General features: G+C 45.2%; 1 protein-coding gene across 1 annotated transcript in view; it reads left to right on the top strand.

Annotated features, from left to right (window-relative positions):
- Window positions 1-19113, top strand: part of VWF (von Willebrand factor) — a 235651-nt gene that overhangs the window by 170330 nt on the left and 46208 nt on the right. Inside the window, exons 42-43 of the mRNA XM_030215570.1 lie at window positions 8179-8384; window positions 11172-11321. Of these exons, the coding sequence (XP_030071430.1) occupies window positions 8179-8384; window positions 11172-11321 (356 nt within the window). The remainder of the gene's footprint in view (window positions 1-8178; window positions 8385-11171; window positions 11322-19113) is intronic.

Genomic DNA, 19113 nt, shown 5'->3' with positions numbered 1-19113 from the left:
TGGTAGGGGGAGGGACACAGGAGGAGAGAAGACTCCTGAAGATGTGAAGAATGAAGGGTGCAGAGGAGGGGGGGGGGGGGGGGGGCTGGGGACTGTATGGGTGCTCTGCTGGCTGCTAACCCAAACTGATTTTCTCTTAAACCAGAGGTAAGCAAACTACAGGCCCTGCGAGTCTTCCATCTGACCCGATCCTAGCCTGTGGTGCTAGAGCCTGTCACATCCACCCAGAAGTGACATCCATGGGCCAGATGAGATGTTGTCTGTCACTGTGGGGTGAAAAGATGTGGAACTCACCTGTTCCTCAAATGAAATCCCAGAGCTCCCATCTTCTGGATGTTCAGTGGCCTTCCATACAGCCCTTGGACCTTCCCACCCCCCCCCCCCCCCACCTTAAGGAGACAGAGCACAGACTACTCTATGGCTGGAAGCTGGGATATATCCTGCACAGTGTGGACAGATGGATCAGTTGGTCTTACTCTGTGATATTTTGCACAGGGTACCGAGCAAAGCTTTCTTGTAGGGTGCTCTGTCCTATTCCATTTGCCCTCAGTGCTTACCTTTTGTTCCCACAGCACTGAACAGTATCCTGCAATCCTCACACTTTGCAAGCTGAAATGTTATCTTTGAAAGCCTAAAGCTGGAATCCCTTCCACGGCTGCTTAGCTCTGAAAGATGCTGCATGAAGAAGCCTGCCAGCTGGGACTTGTTTCATGGATGTGTTTCTCTTTTTATATCATATGATCCCTTTCCCAGGCAGATGTGTGAAGATGCAGTACGTACTTTAGGGAATATTTAGTTCAAAATCTGGTCTGAGTTTGACAAATTCTCCATCTGAAGTGATGACATTGGTCCCAAATGCAAGGAAAGTTGCTGGGACCAGCTGAGCACATACCAGAGTAGGGTTTCATACAATGGTTTTTCTTTTATTAATTTATTTTTATTGTAGAAGTTACTCAAAATGCATCAGATGCAAAAGAAAACCACACCATGCTATTTTTGATAATTACAAAAGAACTAAAACTGGAAGAGACTGAAAATATAATCTGTGATGAGAAAGCCTCAAGTCGCTTGATTGAATTTGGTTTCATAGTGCACCTGTATTTATGTTACAATCTGACTTCCAGGATGGAGTCAGTCCAGAGGGCGGCTACAAAATTGGTCAGCCGCCCTAGTCTCAGTCATAAAACATACAGGGACAGGCTCATGAACCTCAACATGTACACTCGGGAGAGAGGGGTTATGATAGAGACGTTTAAATACCTCAGTGGCGTCAATGTACAGGAGGTGAGGCTTTTTCAAACGAGGGAAACCTCTGAAATGAGAGGACATAAGATGAAGATAGGAGGAAATAGGCTTAGGACGAATATTGTGTTCAATTCTGGTCGCCACATCTCAAAAAAGATATAGTGGAATTAGAAAAGGTGCAGAGAAGGGCGACGAAAATGATAAAGGGGATGGGACGACTTCCCTATGAGGAAAGGCTGAAGTATCTAGGGCTCTTCAGCTTGGAGAAAAGGCAGCTGAGGGGAGATATGATAGAGGTCTATAAAATAATGAGTGGAGTTCAACGGGTAGATGTGAAGCGTCTGTTCATGCTTTCCAAAAATACTAGGACTAGGGGGCATGCGATGAAGCTACAATGTAGTAAACTTAAAACAAATCAGAGAAAAGTTTTCTTCACTCAACGTGTAATTAAACTCTGGAATTCGTTGCCAGAGAATGTAGTAAAGGCGGTTAGCTTAGCAGAGTTTAAAAAAGGTTTGGCCGGTTTCCTAAAGGAAAAGTCCATAGACCGTTATTAAATGGACGTGGGGAAAATCCACTATTTCTGGGATAAGCGGTATAAAATGTTTTGTACATTTTTGGAATCTTGCCGGGTATTTGTGACCTGGATTGGCCACTGTTGGAAACAGGATGCTGGGCTCGATGGACCTTTGGTCTTACCCAGTATGGCAATACTTATGTACTTATGGAATGGCCTCCCGGTGGAGATCGTGGAGACGAAGACTGTGTCAGAGTTTAAGAAGTTGTGGGACAGACACGTGGGATCTCTTAGGAAAAGGAGGAGTTAGTGGCTACTGAGGATGGGCAGACTGGATGAGCCATTTGGCCCTTATCTGCAGGTCTTTTTCTGCCGTCATCTACTATGTTATGTATGTTATGTCATGTTTCTGTGTTTCCAGATGAAAGCTGGAAATAGTAAGATGAACACTGGCAGTAAATTTGAAAGATCGAGGTCATACGCAATAAACACTGGTATACAAGCAAACTTCAAGTGTGCATAAAACAAACCCATATGAAGAAGCTACCTCAGGAGAGATTCAAGAAAATAGACAGAATGTAATCAAAACGGAAAAAAAAAAAAGATTAGAAAAAACAATCCCGCTAGTAAATTATATTTCTTCCCTTATAGACAAATCATCTGAATTGCATTAACTGATCAGCACCTATATCCTGCTGAATGTCTAAGCAAGCATTTCAGCATTAATCAAACCGAAAATCCTGTAAGTTTCTCAGGCTGACGAAATACAAATGTTTCCCCCTGACACTTAAACAAGTACTTAGAAGGGAACCTGTGGGCAAAGCTCCAAAACCTTCCTTCCAGTCTCACGTGTGGCTCTGGAAACATCAGGGAAAATCCAACCCTTTTGATCAAGGAGAAGAACATTCCTAATTTAAAAAAAAAATGAATGGAGCATCAAATCTCTAAGGAATTTTTGATTTTTCAGACCAACAGCGAGCGAATAAGGCAAAACATTTCCCAGTTCTGCTAAACTTCTCCGTACGGTATCTGTCCTCTCAGCACTGATGTACCTCTGAAGAAAACAGCCCCACTCTACTCTGTAGTAGATGATTATAGATTTTGGGACTAAAATACAAAAAAAAAGTATGTAACTGATGTGATTTTCTGGATGAATACCAGCTCAGCTTATGTGCTTCCTGCATCTGTAACTGTCTCTGGGTTTTTTTTTTTTTTTCAGTTTCTTTGCTTTTAGTAATTGAAATCAAGTGTCCTTATCTTTTCAGAAATAAACATTGAACACCTTTGATTATGACCACACCCCTCTCTGCAAAAAAATAACTTGCCCCCCAGTCCTACTGCTTTATTGCACTTGAATCAGTGCTGGGATGCTGATGATGAACAGCCCAGCTACGTACTTCACATTCCTAACGAAGGGAGTAGCTAAGCGGAAGGAACTTCCAGCAGGTTTGAACAGCAGCTTCTGAGAAATGAAATGCTGTAATTCAGAATGCAAAATAAGAGCTATCAAATTCTTCTGCTTGAACAGCCCACTAATCCTGTAAGGAGGGGTTAAACAGTTTTTGGGTGTGGGATGCCTAAAAGGTGTGATTCCTGCACTAGTCTGGTTGCTGTTCATTCATCCAACTTGTCTTTCCAGCAGTGACAGGCCCTCTGTGCTTGTTGCTTTGAATGTTTTCACGCTGGTTAAATAACCACTTTGCTATAATGGCTTTCTTCCCTCTCTCCGGGCATTTGCAAACACTTGCTGTCTTTCCTTCAACATTCCTGTTTTTTTTGTTTTTTTTTTTACAAGCAGCAAGTAATGTGATTAACAAATACCTACAGATCATGCCTTGCAGTACCAAGGTTTTGCTAGTGCAACCTGCCTTCCCATAACACAAAGCCAAGCATGGCTAATTGCTGCAAAGAAAAAGAGCCACAGGAACTGGTGAGTCAGTAGGGAAGACATTCTGATTGTTCAGTAGACGGATCTGAGTAACAGTGTTGCCAACCAAGCTTAATTCCCGCGAGTTTGGTCTTGTTATTTTATGAAGTTGCGTTTTTTTTTCTTCTGAACTCGTGGGTAGCTTTTTTTTTGGGTGGGGGGGGGGGGGGCTTGTTCTTTTTTCTTTTATTTGACTTGATATACCACCCATTGCCCACAACTGTCGCTGGGACAACAGCCGGTGCTCAGTCCCGCCTTTTCCTGTCCTCTTTCGTTCGTTTCCTCATTGGCTATGGAAAGAGTTAATCACAACATGCATCGCCCCTTCGGACACCTGGGACATAATTTATAAGACACATAAGGTTATCAATAGAAACCAAACAAAATAAAACATGGAAAAGAAAATAAGATGATACCCTTTTTTATTGGACATAACTTAATACATTTCTTGATTAGCTTTCGAAGGTTGCCCTTCTTCCTCAGATCGGAAAGGTATCATCTTATTTTCTTTTCCATGTTTTATTTTGTTTGATTTCTATTGATAACCTTTAAGAGTGGACTAACACGGCTACCACACCTCTCTACTTAAGACACATAAAAAATTGGGCTTATTTTTAGGAACTGATATCGCTTCTTTTGTGCTTGTTTTTTTTTAAGCAAAACTTACTTATTTTTCCATGACTACCTGGCAACATTGCTGAGTGGGCTGGAGTGGGTTTCGAGGGCAACTCCACTAGATGAGGGGTAGTAAGGCCAGTGCCCCAAAAATGACAAGGACAGATCAAGATCAAGTATAAAAATTGTATCATATCATATGCAAGGGGGTATCTTGTTGAGCAGACTGGATGGATCCTGTACGTCTTTATTTGCTGTTATCGACTGTTACAACGTTACTATGAACGTTGCACTGATTTTTTACACTGGCAGGCAATCGGCCTCTGGTCTTCTGTCAGTCTAAACAGATGAAGGATGTTTTGAACAGGTCAGAAATACGTCTGCAGGGGAGAGAGGCAAGCACACGTACATACGTGATAGAAAGCTGAGACAGTGCTAAAGATCATTGCTCGCCCTTGTGCGGCCCATCACTTAGTTATACCAGGTCGGCAACATATTTTCTGCACACATTCCACTGATGAGAGGTTCTGGAGAGAGGCAGCGAGGCAGGGAATCTGCATGTTCACACGGGAAAGAGGCAAAAAATAAAATCCTCAGGCTGTCTTTGAACCACTGCACAACCATGTGTTCACTGCTGTATAGCAGACTGGTTTCCAGAGGTGACAGCTGCTCCCATCATATCCATTCCAGAGGCTTCAGATTTTCAAAAGGAAAGTTTACACTGGGCTCTATGGCAAGAGATTGAATTTGGGAAATGAGAACCTACTCCTTTTGTGGCGGAACCTTTATTCTGAGCTCAGCAAAGGGCCATTTTTACATTCAGTTGAGAGCCAATGGTTGATTTACCTGTCAAGGGTCGTTCCTTGGAAGTTGGCCTTTCCTACTGATGTTTTGCTTCCTTACTCATCCAGGTCACTGGTTTACACATGAAAGGCATAATGGTGTTATTCCACACTGGTTTCCGTTCATGCAAATGAAATAGTCAGGTCCCCAGTTAAGCAGGCAGGAGCCAATTAAATCACTTACCAGCACCTCAGCTTGAAAATCCTCCGCAGTTACAATGGACCGTAACTTAACACTAGAGAGCCAAGTGGCATCCACAACAAAGAAAATGTTCCACTCAATGTGGAAACTCAAACGTGTGAAGCAATTCTTCCTGAGGGAAACATTTCACAACGTGGTACAATCAATGATACTAAGCCACATAGATTACTGCAATGAAATTTATGCGGGATGTAAAGAACAAACCTTAAAGAAACTTCAGACCGCTCAAAACACAGCAGCTAGGCTTATATTTGATAAAACACGATTTGAAAGCGCAAAACCCCTCTGTGAAAAACTACACTGGCTCCCAATCAAAGAACGCATCGCCTTCAAAATCTGCACCCTGGTTCACAAAATCATCTACGGAGAAGCCTCGAGTTACATGACAGACTTGATCGATTTACCAATTAGAAATACATCCGAATCGACACGATCTTATCTAAATCTGCACTACCCAAGCTGCAAAAGGACTTAAATACAAAACAACTTATGCATCCAGTTTTTCCTACATAAGCACACAACTGTGGAACGCACTACCAAAAGCCTTGAAAGCGACGTACGACCACCTAAACGTCCGGAAATCACTAAAAACCAACCTGTTTAAAAAGGCATACCCTACCAATCCAACTTAAATGCCTAATCTCTGCAACACAACCAAACTAAAGAACGTAATGGACATAACACAACTCTTCCGTTCTCTGCAACACAACCAAACTAAAGCACGTAATGGACATAACACAACTCTTCCGTTCTCCGATTCCCTAATGTGGCTGTGCCACATGAACTTGATCTTACCACAACATCACCCTGTATTTGTTCACACCGGAGCCTGCAAAGGCCTCTCCGGTACTATGTAAGCCACATTCAGCCTACAAAAGGGTGGGAAAATATGGGATACAAATGTAACAAATAAATAAATAAATAAATAAATAAAATTAATAAATATTTAACGGCACTTAAGCAGACATTGCCAAAGAATATCACCACAGACCACCTAACAAAAAACCGGGCAGGTTAGGGGCGGCACTGGGAGTGGTGTTAGGGAGGAGCCAGGGTTTATACGCTGCCAGCAATATTAAGTAGCGCTGTGGCAGCCATTTGCAAAGTGTGGCAAGTAAATATATGACAAATGATTATTCACACTCAATTGCCAAATGAGGGAAAAAAGACCTCAGATACCTGAACGCCAATATTATGGCATTTTTCTGTGATGATGAGTTCAGCCATTGGTCAAAAATCCCCCTGGTATTTTTTCAATAATTTTTTTTTACAAAATTGCTTTAAATATATGTATATATATGCTGCAACCTTTGATTATAATGTAGCAAAAATGAAACACTTATCTTAATACCATGAGGTTTTTGACCAATGATTGAGCATCAGCCCAGAAAAATGCCATAATATTGGTGTTCGGCTATCTGAGGTCTTTTTTTTCCTCATTTGGCAGTTGAGTGCGAATAATCACTTGTCATGTATTTACTTGTCATATTTTGGGTTTGTGTGTCATCACATTTTTTTGTGTGTAAGGTTTTTTCCCTCTGAGTTGTGTTTTGCATTGAGAGATGTTTCCAAAGGCCCAGGGCCATGCCAACACGGTAAGCGGGGTAAACACCGCAGGGGGCGCCTGCCTTCAAGGGCACCGCGCCATCGAGTTGTAAAAAAAATCTTACCGGGCCTAACCGCTGCTCCCACCCCGCGAGCTGTAGACTTCCCCGCTCCCCAGTCGTCAATTATCTCCCGGCTGCCTGATAGCCCTCGTTCCCTTCCTGCCCTCGCCCTACCTTTAAATATTGTAATTTTCCTCGAGCGGGCGGCGCCGGCATTGCAAACAGCAGCAGGCTCCAGCCTTCCCTCGCATGGCTCCGCCCTCTTCTGACATATTTCCTGTTTCCGCGAGGGCAGAACCATGCGAGGGAAGGCTGGAGCCTGCTGCTGCTTGCAATGTCGGCGCCGAGGAAAATAACAGTATTTTAAAGTAGGGCGAGGGCAGGAAGGGAACGAGGGCTATCGGGCAGCTGAGGGCAGACGTGAGATGATTGACGACGGGGGAGCGGGGGATCGGGGGCTGGAAGAAGGCAGGAAATGGCTCTTCCATGCGCCTTGGAGCCAGGCAGGTCCGGGGGGGGGGGGGGGGGAGGCGCGCGCCAACTGATAGCCTGCAGGGGGGCACTAACTGATAGTCTGAAGGGGGTGCCAGAGACCCTAGGCACGGCCCTGCAAAGGCCAGTCAAAAGGGGTAGATCCCCACAGACCACCAGGGACATCAGGTAGGCCTGGGGGGGGGGGGTCTACCTAGACCTTGGGAGTGGGGGGGGGGGGGTGGAGGTGGGGTGGGCTTGTTCCAAAGGGGTAGGGGAGGGCTTTGTTTCCACAGGCTGGGGGAGGGGATATTTTGAAGGTCAGGAAGGAGATCAGAGGAGCTTTAAAGTTAAAAGATAGTTATGAGGGTCCCGACCAATGTTCATCCTGGGCCACATATCTTATGCGGGACCTGGTTGAATATTGGCTGGAACCCACATAGTCTCTGGCAGCCATTCCCACCAAATTTTGCTTCCAATATTCAGTGCCATGTACCTGGACATGGTCTAGCTCTGAATATTGGGGAATAATCTAGCTGACAACAGTAAGAATTTAAGTAAATGCTGACCGTCAGCTGCTGATTATTGGGGGGGGGGGGGGGGAGAAGAGTTTTTGGTGAGAACCAGAGTTTAACCCTTCATAAGGGGGGGGGGGGGGTTATAGGTGTGTGCTGGAGGTGGGGGGTTACAGGGAACATTCCTCTGAGGAAAGGGTCCGCTCTGTCTAATGCTGATCTCTTCATACTTGATAGCATGCAGAAGGGAAGAATGCAAACAGGAAGTGAGGCCAACCTGTCCAGCTTACAAAGAGCTAACCTTGAAGAAAACTCAGTGCTGTGATGAATATGAATGCAGGTGCAGCTGCAGGAACTCCACGGTCAGCTGTCCGGCTGGATATTTATCAATGTCTGTTACCAACGACTGTGATTGCACATGGACTAACTGCATTCCAGACAAGGTGAGGAAGCCCCCTGCGGCCTGTTTAATAAAACTCTTTTCACACCAGATCAGAACTGGGATAGAAATATTTTCACTATGACTCAAGCCCTCTGGGTCACAGGGAGCTGAAGTTTAGTGAGAGGACTGGCAGTAATACAGACTTGTATAAATACAAAATCAAAAATATCAGAGTTTGTGAAAATTAAAACCAATGAGGTTGATATTCAAAATCACTTATGCTGAAAACAATGAGAGAGAAAGCAAGCGTCTTTTTTTTTTTTTTTTTTTTTAATGTGGTCCCTTGACCAGGGACAAAGAAAGCCCTAGTGCAGGGGTAGGCAACTCCGGTCCTCGAGAGCCGCAGGCAGGTCAGGTTTTCAGGATATCCACAATGAATATGCAGGAGATAGATTTGCACGCACCGCCTCCATGGTATGCAAATCTATCTCCTGCATATTTATTGCGGATATCCTGAAAACCTGACCTGCCTGAGGCTCTCAAGGACTGGAATGGCCTACCTCTGCACTAGGCTACTCCTCCACTGGCAACATTTCATGTGGAGGCAATGTGGCCGCGCAGGCTTCTGTTTCTGTGAGTCTGACGTCCTGCACATACGTGCAGGACGTCAGACTCACAGAAACAGAAGCCTGCGCGGCCGCGTTGCTGATCTGCAAGGGCAGGCTTCTACATGGAATGTTGCTAGTGAAATAGCAACAGTCCATGTAGAATCTCAAATAGTAACAACATTCCAGAATCTCAAATAGTAGCAACAGCAACACTCCATGTAGAATCTCCAATAATAGCAACAGAATCTCAATAGTAGCAACATTCCATCTAGAATCTCCAACAGAATCTCAATAGTAGCAACATTCCATCTAGAATCTCCAATAGTAGCAACAGAATCTCCAACAGTAGCCAACATTCCATGTTCCACTGCACTAACCACTAGGCCAGGGGTAGGCAACTCCGGTCCTGGAGAGCCCCAGGCAGGTCAGGTTTTCAGGATATCCACAATGAATATGCAGGAGATAGATTTGCATACCATGGAGGCGGTGTATGCAAATCAAGTTCATGCATATTCATTGTGGATATCCTGAAAACCTGACCTGCCTGCGGCTCTCGAGGACCGGAGTTGCCTACCCCTGCCCTAGTGTATCTGAATGAACTCACCTTCAGTTACTACTGAAAAAAAGGTGCAAGCTAAATTCAAGCCGCTAAACATAGAAGTGAGACGACCCCTAACCCTCCCCCCCCCCTTCCATTTCCTATTATCTTATTTGGCCACTGGGTCATCTCCACCATTGACACAACATCCATCCTTTTCGTTTGCTGGCACAGTTAAGTCTGTACCAACACACTGCACACTTTTTACACCATGTGGGTTGGGTCCTCGTGGAACTGACCCCGTCACTTCCGTTGGTCATTTTCAAATGAATTCCTCCTTCTGCATCCAGGTACATAGGACTTTAAGGGGTATGTTTACTAAGGTGCGTTAGCATTTCTAACGCATTATTAAATTTAAGGTGCATTAAACGCTAACGCGCCTATACATTTCTATGGGCGCATTAGCGTTTAACGCGTTTAAACCATTTACGTGCATTAAAGGCGCTAAGACACCCATAGCGCACCTTAGTAAACATAGGTGTAAATGTGGAAAGAAACCTATGCATATGGATAAATACACAGACCCCCCTCAATCAACACCTAGTAAAATGATAAGCAGGCATTTTACAACTGGTGTCACAGGGTTGTGATTTTTCTAATCAGGATTAATTACTTTTGCGATGAGCTAAATGTACCGAAACCACAATCTCTTTGTGCTGTAATTTTTTTAATTTAATACAGAAGCAGGGCCCAATTATTTAAAGACCTTAGGGCCACTTGAAGGTTGAAGCAAATAGGAGTCAGCTTGCTGCAAAGTCTTGAGCCAGACTGTCTCCTTCCGTGCAACTATAGAAAAAAACATTTGGGCAAGCCAAAACGTTTTACACAGAGCATTCTGGATTTTTTTCTTCTAAGGTATAATTTTAAGAATTGGGCAAAAATCCTGCTCTATTTTTTTTTAATACATGTTTATGCTTGCATAAGTTTTGTTGAGCAATTTTTTCCCATCCTGAAGTTGTAGGGAATTCCAGCCTCGGGCACAGGATGTGCAATCTAATTTCAACACCATAGGCCGAATCTACAAAAGCGTCCCCTGCTTTCCAGCTACCGCATGTATGGGAAAACCATTTAATAAAACCAGCCCCGTGCAAGCAAAATTTTGCACCTTTTGCTCTTAAATTCTGGCTCATAGGATTTTCCCGGGAGGGAAGGGGTTTTGGATTTAACTAAAGTCTTTTCCAGTTGTAGTTCAGGGAGCGTTTCAGCACTGTTGAAATGTTTTATACTTAGAGGTAGGAAAAATCATTGCGTTGCTTTTGGTTATATGAACTGTCATGAACTTTGCGACTCAATAGTCAAAGGCTGTATCTGTATAGAGGTGGCTGCTGTATGGATTTGTCTCCTACAACGCAGTGTGCTGTTCTGCCTAACTATATAGATGATGATCCTTAGCTGCTGTCTGTATAGCTAAGCAGTGGTCTGTGGGTTGTAATACATTCAACACCACCATGTCTATGAATACTGCCACTCAATATATCTCAATGGAAAAAACTGCTGACCATGAGGCTTAAATATTGACCCATTGATGTCTTCTGAGTGTGAACCAGATTCTTGATTTTCTGTTCTCCTTGCTGCCAATATTCTACCTGCTTTGACCAAATAGTATCTATAATTCATTGATATTTTTCCTTTTCGGTGGCAGGTCTGTGTGCATCAGAACATTGTATATCCCATTGGGAGCACCTGGGAACATGGTTGCACTACCTGCACATGCACCGATATGGTCGACTCGGTCACAGGACTCCGTATCACTGAGTGTCTTCAGAAAGTCTGCAATAAGATCTGCCCGGAGGTATGTAGAGAGGAAACAAAGGCCATAGGAAAAGAATTAAAGTGGCAGAATAGCCCTTCAGCTGAGCAATGTTTCACCAGAGAAATGTGAAGAAGGCACTAACTCAGCCTACGCTGAACATTGCTCGGCTGTTTGAAGGACACCGGTGTCTACTTTGCAAACCTTGTTTCAGTCATGGCAGTGGCAAGCAAAGCGGAAACTCATTGTTTTCATAACCTGTATCAGTGGACCATGCAATCTTCATTGTGTAGCTGCATAATTTCCTTCATGAATCTTCCTACATTGCTTAATTTATGCATCGTTGAGGAAATAATTGAGCAAAATAGAAAATTAAAAATGAAAAAGGCAAAATGATGTGATGAAGATGAATGTTTTTTAATGGTACCCACTCTTGAAGGATGCAACGTTCAGTGCCTAAGGGAAAGAGAAACCTAGAAAAAGTATAAGTAATTCCTTTGTCTTCCACCATGCATCAGTCTGTGAATCTAAAGATCTCCAGCCAATATCTTTGGTTCTCATTTTAATTAATTAGACTTTTGGAAGGGTAGTGGGATATTTCCTTTCCACCTTCTGTAGAGATCATTCCAGAAATTAATTGAAATCATTATTTTTACTTAGGTCTGATCCAGAATTTCTGATTCATTCGTAGAGATCCCACCAGATGCTTTTAAGAACATAAGAATTCCCTAGGCATAATGAATTGTGACAAGTTTTCTTTTTAAGAACAAATAAACTCCGTGAAGGGGGATTTACAAAGTACAGGGAGAGTTTAAAGGCCCACGGGTTCTTTGTCCCAGCAGGCAGGTAAGCACCCCACACTTGGGGGGTCCTTTTACAAAGGTACGCTGAAAAATGGCTTGCGGTACTGTAGGCGCGGGTTTTGGGTTTGTGCCAGTCCATTTTTTAGCGTGCCGAAAATGGACATGCGTCAAAATCAAAACCTGCACGTCCATTTTGGGGCTGAGACCTTACTGCCAGCCTAGCGGTAAAGAATCGGGTGGTAATGACCTACGCACGTCAAATGCCACCTGGCGCGCATCCGTTACGTGCGCCAGAAAATAAAAAATATTTTTCAGATGCGCGTATTGGACGCGTGCCAAAAATGAAATTACCGCAAGAGCCACGCGGTAGTCGGGCAGTAACTCCATTTTGATGCGTGTTGGGCATGTGTAGACACTTACGCGGCTTAGCAAGGTTCCGCGTTAGGATTCACAGACCTAGAAAGGGATCTGGGAGTCATCGTTGATAAGACGATGAAAACTTGTGCTCAGTGTGCTGCGGCAGCTAGGAAAGCGCACAGAATGTTGAATATTATTAGGAAAGGGATGGAAAACAAACACGAGGATGTTATAATGCCGTTGTATCGCTCCATGGTGCGACCGCACCTCGAATATTGTGTCCAATTCTGGTCGCCGCATCTCAAAAAAGATATAAAGGAATTAGAGAAGGTTCAGAGAAGGGCGACGAAAATGATAAAGGGAATGGAACAACTTCCCTGTGAGGAAAGGCTGAGAAGGTTAGGGCTCTTCAGCGTGGAGAAAAGGCGATATGATAGAAGTCTACAAGATAGTGAGCAGAGTAGAGCGGACAGATGTGAAGCGTTTGTTTACACTTTCAAACAATAATAGAACCAGGGGACACAAGAAGAAGCTAGAATATGGTAGATTTAAGACAAACAGGAGAAAGTTTTTCTTTACTCAGAATGTAGTTGGACTCTGGAACTCGTTGCCGGAGAATGTGGTGGCAGGAGCTGGCCTTACGGAGTTTAAGGGGGGTTTGGACAGATTCCTGAAGGAAAAGTCCATTGAATATTATTAAAAAATTATTATTATTTTTTTTTTTTTTTGGGGGGGGGGGGGGGGGTTGCCGGGTGCTTGAAGCCTGGATTGGCCGCTGTCAGAGATGCTGGGCTTGATGGACCCTTGGTCTTTTCCCAGTATGGCGGTACTTATGTACTTATGTTGTAAGGGGGATTCTTTTGTCCATGTATATTTTTTCGTATCAGGCAAAGGGGCCCTTTTACGAAGCGGCGTTAAGCCCAATGCAGGCTTACTGCTCGTTAAAAGGGAAGTACCACCGGGCTACTGCAGCAGCCCACCGGTAGTTCCCTCCCCCAGCGCACAGCATTTCCGGCACGGCAAAAATATTTCAATTTTTGTAGTTCCAGTGTGCACCCGGCGGTAATTGGGCAGTGCCGCATGCTGGCCAGTTACCACTGGGTTAGCACGGGAACCCTTACCGCTACCTCAATGACACCTCACAAGCAGATTTATTCATTAACCACGTGAACTCATCAACCTGCAGTACTGAGATCCCGCAGGTGGATGAATCCTGTGGTAAATCAAGGTGTGTTATAAGCTCGCCTTTTACTGTACCTTGATAACTTCCAGCTTCAAGTTTATTAATATTTGTTTTATCATCTTTCAGACTAGTTAACAATAATAAAAGTTTTGGAATAAGAAAAATAATATAACTTCCCCCTTAATGTACTAATTTTTGCTGTATCAGCAAACCAAAGTATGAAACAGTTTCACAGTTACATAAATGAATGAAGATCAGACAGTTTGTGAAAACATGCCGTGAGGTTTTGCAACCTGCAGCTTTTCAGCCTGTCTCCTTTGAAATCTGCCTTGTCCTTGTCCCCAAGGTCCAATTTATTCTTTGCCTACCACACTTAAGCATATGCAAATGATCAGACAAGAAACATGATATAAAATTGGGTGGCGGAGCAGGTTGGGGGAAGAGGGGTTGGTGGTTCGGAGGCGAGAATAGGGGAGGGCAGACTTATATGGTCTGTGCCAGAGCCGGTGATGGGAGGCGGGACAGGTGGTTGGGAGGCGGGAAAAACTGCTGGGCAGACTTATACGGTCTGTGCCCTGAGAAAGACAGGTACAAATCAAGGTAAGGTATACACATGAGTTTATCTTGGGCAGACTGGATGGACCATGCAGGTCTTTTTCTGCCGTCATCTACTATGTTACTATGTTAAAAGAAAATGCAGCACACACTAGGGCTGGAGTCCAGAATGATCAAGAATGGGGGAAAAGAAAAAAAGGTTTGTTCTGATGCCTCAGAAGAGTTTTTAATCTGTAATAACAACTTGATTATAAACTGAGAGCATTTCCAGGCCCGTAGCGAGAGGTTAATACCAAGAGAGACGATGTTTTGAAACTCGAGGCAGGTTAATAAGGGGTGAGCTAGCCAGAAGAATTTTTTTTTTCCCTTCAGAGATGGCAACTTGCCACGGATGCTGGCAGAGCGCTGTAAAAAGCTGAACGCCACATGCCAGCACAGTGTCCTTGTGATCTGGGTATAACTCCACAATGACAACAATTACACAGGGCACCACAATGAGCAGTTAATGACACCATTTAAGACTGTCTGTCCCTTGTCTCCTTAAGTGGTTGAGCTGGTGCTGATTCCAGCAAACTGGGGCAGTAGTTTCCCAAGAAACGTTTTAAAATGAAAGGTGTATTTTGCAAGCCGTGTTTTTTTTTTTGTGTGCACTATTAAAACCACATGGGGGAGGGGGTGGATTCTACAACGGCCATCTCCATTTAGGGTACCTCAGTAAATGCAGGGTGAGAGCCTGTTCTATGTGGTCACTTGAGCCCCCAAATGTCCTTGTAGAAAACTAGAGCTGACTTTAATAGGGGACCTAAATGTAGGAAGCAGCAGACATCTTCCAAGTATTCTGTAAGTTCCCATCTAAACGTCTGCCTTGCTTTTGGCCCACCCACATGAATGCCCCCATAGCATCTTAGCACATATTTCTAGAATATCAATTAGGCATTTTCACATGTTATTTGCACACTCAGGTGTGAAAATATCAGTGTTCTATACATTTAGGCGTGAAATTGACGTGTAAACGTTTGCAATTTGTTATGCGATTGCCTTTATATATCTGGGAAGTGCGATTTTATAGCACATTCTGTAAAAATAAAGGAGAGGCCTATTTTCCTTTATCGAATACTAACGCCAGTACCCATTGTCATATGGGAAATATGACATTCCATCCAATGACTTTTCAAGGCAAGTGGTCAGCTGAGAAACCCTTGAGAAACCCTAGGTTATAGGCCAACTTAATTTCTGTTTTGGTTTCAGCACTGAAACCGGCCAGAAATCGAATTCAGCTTGCTTTGGCTTTGGCTGAAAATCCTGATGCATTTTTGTCTGAAATTGAAATCTTGTGCTGTGTCCCTATAGCATTCTCCACCCCCACCCCCCTCCGAATATAGGAGCAGGCTATCCTCCCCTTTGAACAGAGGTATACTCAACACCACCTGTAGCCCCCCCCCCCCCCCCCCACTGGGTCTTTCTCACAATTGGTTGTGGTCTAGTGGTATACTCCAAGCTGAAGTAGACCCCGGCTTGGACTATGCATTCTCCCTGGACAAAATGGCTGCCGCAACCTCCAGCCATTTTTAGATTTGAGTTGGCATCGGCAGGAGCAATCCCCATCACTCCTATCCAGGGCTTTTTTTGAGTGGGTACTTGGAGGTACTGAGTACCGGCACCTTTTCCATTGTCTGCTAAAATTGACCTAAGGACCCCAAGATTTAATGGAAGAGCTCAGGCTCTACACACCAATTCTGCCTTGTCATAGATTCTGTGACCGTTTGCAGGGGGCTTGACTGTTGTGAGGTGGGTCCCTCAGTGATCACCCCACCCCTGAAGGATGGCCTGGCATTTGAGTACTGGCACCTCTTCCATTGTCTGCTAAAATTGACCCATGGTCCCCAAGTTTTAATGAAAGAGCTCAGGCTCTACACACCAATTCTGCCTTGTCATAGATTCTGTGACTGGTTGCAGGGGGCCTGGCTATTGTGGGGTGGGTCCATCAGTGATCACCCCACCCCTGAAGGGTGGCCTGGCATTTGAGTACCGGCACCTTTTTTGCTAGAAATAACACACTGCTCCTATCTCAAAATGCTTTCCACAGCCTCCAGCAGCAGGCCTCGCAAGACTGCCACTGGAGGTCGTGGCAGCCATTTTAACAGCGGAGAATGCACAGGCTGGACCAACTGGGGACCACTTCTGCCCCCGACTACACCTGTACACCACCACCAATTATAAGATAGGCCAGGGAGAAGGTTCTATGGGTGAGGAGGGGGAGAGGTCTAGGAGGGGAGGCCACACCTGTTCGGCTGTGGGGGCAGGGTTACCTGGGCTGGGCTGTAGTGCTGATTCGGCACAGTAGCACCCAGTTTTGATTCTGGCTTCAGTTTCCGTTGAAACCGAGCGGTGAAGTTGAGCCCCAGATTGGGTTTGGGCTGTAACTGAAAAACGTGGTTCTTGTCACCCTCTACCCAGAGTACATGTTGATGTTTTGTTCACAACGTGCTGCTCGGTAGTTCTGTGATTCTATCAAATGTCACAATGTCTTTGGTGAGATCAGTGTTTTTCTTCTAGCAAAAAAGGTGCCGGTACTCAAATGTCAGGCCACCCTTCAGGGATGAGGTGATCACTGAGGGACTCACCTCGCAATAGCCAGGACCCCTGCAACCAGTCACAGAATCTATGACAAGGCAGAATTGATGTGTAGAGCTTGAGCTCTTTCATTAAAACTTGGGGACCAGGGGTCAATTTTAGCAGACAGTGGAAAAGGTGCTGGTACTCAGTACCCCCTCAAAAAAAGCACTGGGTGAGATACAACTACATAGTAATATAGTAGATGACGGCAGAAAAAGACCTGCACGGTCCATCTAGTCGGCCCAACAAGATAAACTCATATGTGCTACTTCTTGTGTGTACCTTACCTTGATTTGTATCTGCCATTTTCAGGACACAGACCGTAGAAGTCTTGCCCAGAACTAGCCCCACCACCCAAACACCAGCCCTGCCTCCCAATCTCGGCTAAGCTTCTGAGGATCCATTCCTTCTGCACAGGATTCCTTTATATTTATCCCACGCATGCTTGAATTCCGCTACCGTTTTCATCTCCACCACCTCCCGCGGGAGGGCATTCCAAGTATCTACCACTCTCTCCGTGAAAAAATACTTCCTGACATTTTTCTTGAGTCTGCCCCCCTTCAACCTCAATTCATGTCCTCTGGTTCTACCGCCTTCCCATCTCCGGAAAAGGTTCATTTGCGGATTAATACCTTTCAAATATTTGAACGTCTGTATCATATCACCCCTGTTTCTCCTTTCCTCCAGAGTATACATGTTTAGTTCAGCAAGTCTCTCCTCGTACGTCTTGTAACGCAAATCCCATACCATTCTCGTAGCTTTTCTTTGCACCGCTTCCATTTTTTTTACATCCTTAGCAAGATACAAAGAAGGTGAGATCCACCTAGTGCAGTTGCTGGCCTCCTCCTAGATGAGAAGATGGTCCTGGCAGAGTTTTGTCGCATTTGCTTGTACCGTGTCCAAATGCAGAAAGAACATCAAACAAACAAACAGACAACTGAATCCAGATTCTGGGTTTACCGCATTATATGCATGGAGTCCTGCTTTTCTTAGGGAATGCAACGGGGAAATCAAAACTATGTCTCTGCATGCAATGGGATAAACCCAGGATTGGATCGACCTTATCAGGTGAATCTGGATCCAGTTGGGCAACCCTACAGACAAACACATTTTCACCTATATATTGTGACCAGCAAGCAGGCTTTACTTGCCAGGCGAGTAAGGAAGGATCGAGCAAAGTGAAATATTACTTACCTTAGAGTCCATGAGATCATAAGAATGTTGTTTTTTTTTTTGGGGGGTCGAAGAGAACTACATTTCCCAGAAGGCCCTGAGCCTGTCAGCTCAGAAGAGATGAGCCAAGAAAGCCTTAGAGAGAGGCATGACAGCCAGCAGCACTCTGCTCAGTTGGGAGTAATTAGTAGCAGTGGAGCCTGCTAGAGCGAGGAAGGTGTTTTGGCAGAGATTTAGGAGGAAGGGAGAGAAAAGCCCCAAGTGGAAAGCTAACAGGATGAAGTGCTCCCTCTGAAGCTAGGTGGTTGAATCTTCCTCTCTCCTCTGTCTCTTAGCTGGCAGAAGGAACAGTAATGGCCAGCAAAGAAGACACCTACCTTCATAGGAGGGGTCAGGGCTTCTAGGCAGGGGCGTAGCCAGACCTTTTCATTTTGGGTGGGCCCAGAATTTGGATGGGTGGGCCTTCCAAAATCCCCCCCCCTCCATTGTCCTGCATCTTTCTACCTCTCCTCCACTTCCAGATCCAGCATCTCCCCCCTCCCTGAGGCCCAGCATCTCCCCCCTCCCTGAAACTACCTTCATACCTCAGTACTTTCGACAACAGCAGTGTACATCCACTACCTGGCCAGCCCCGCAGGCTTCCCTTTGCCACGTCCTGCCAGGTAGGAAGTGAGGGCAGGGCAAAGGGAAGCATCGAAATCTGACAGAGGCAGTGGACATACATCGCGGCTGCTGCTGCTGCTGAGGAAGGTGCTGAGGTAGAACAGAGAAGGCAGGTGCTGTGGAGCTACAGGTGGGAAGCAAATGCCAGATCCAGGGCTGGAGGAGAGGGAGAGAGGGGAGTGAGGTAGCCACTGCTGAACTATTTTGGAGGCCAGACAGGGTGGGCCTGAGCCAAGAATGGGTGGGCCTGTGCCCACCCAGGCCCACCCATAGCTAAGCCACTGCTTCTAGGGCTAGTACCCAAAAGCAGGGCAGGAATTCCTCAGGGGCTAAGGCAGTGGTTCCCAAGTCTGGTCCTGGACAGTGACATTCCTAGGGGGGCTGACACCCGGGGCGGATCGCCGATGCGCCCCGCCCCCCGGGTGCAGCACCCCCCCCCCGGATGCAGCGTGACCCCCCCTGGCGAAAGGACACCCCCCCCCGT

The sequence above is a fragment of the Microcaecilia unicolor genome, chromosome 9 (genome assembly GCF_901765095.1).
Source record: "Microcaecilia unicolor chromosome 9, aMicUni1.1, whole genome shotgun sequence".
Classification (NCBI taxonomy): Eukaryota; Metazoa; Chordata; class Amphibia; order Gymnophiona; family Siphonopidae; genus Microcaecilia; species Microcaecilia unicolor.
The sequence above is the reverse complement of the archived record's forward strand: the minus strand, read 5'-3'. Positions and strand labels throughout refer to the sequence as shown.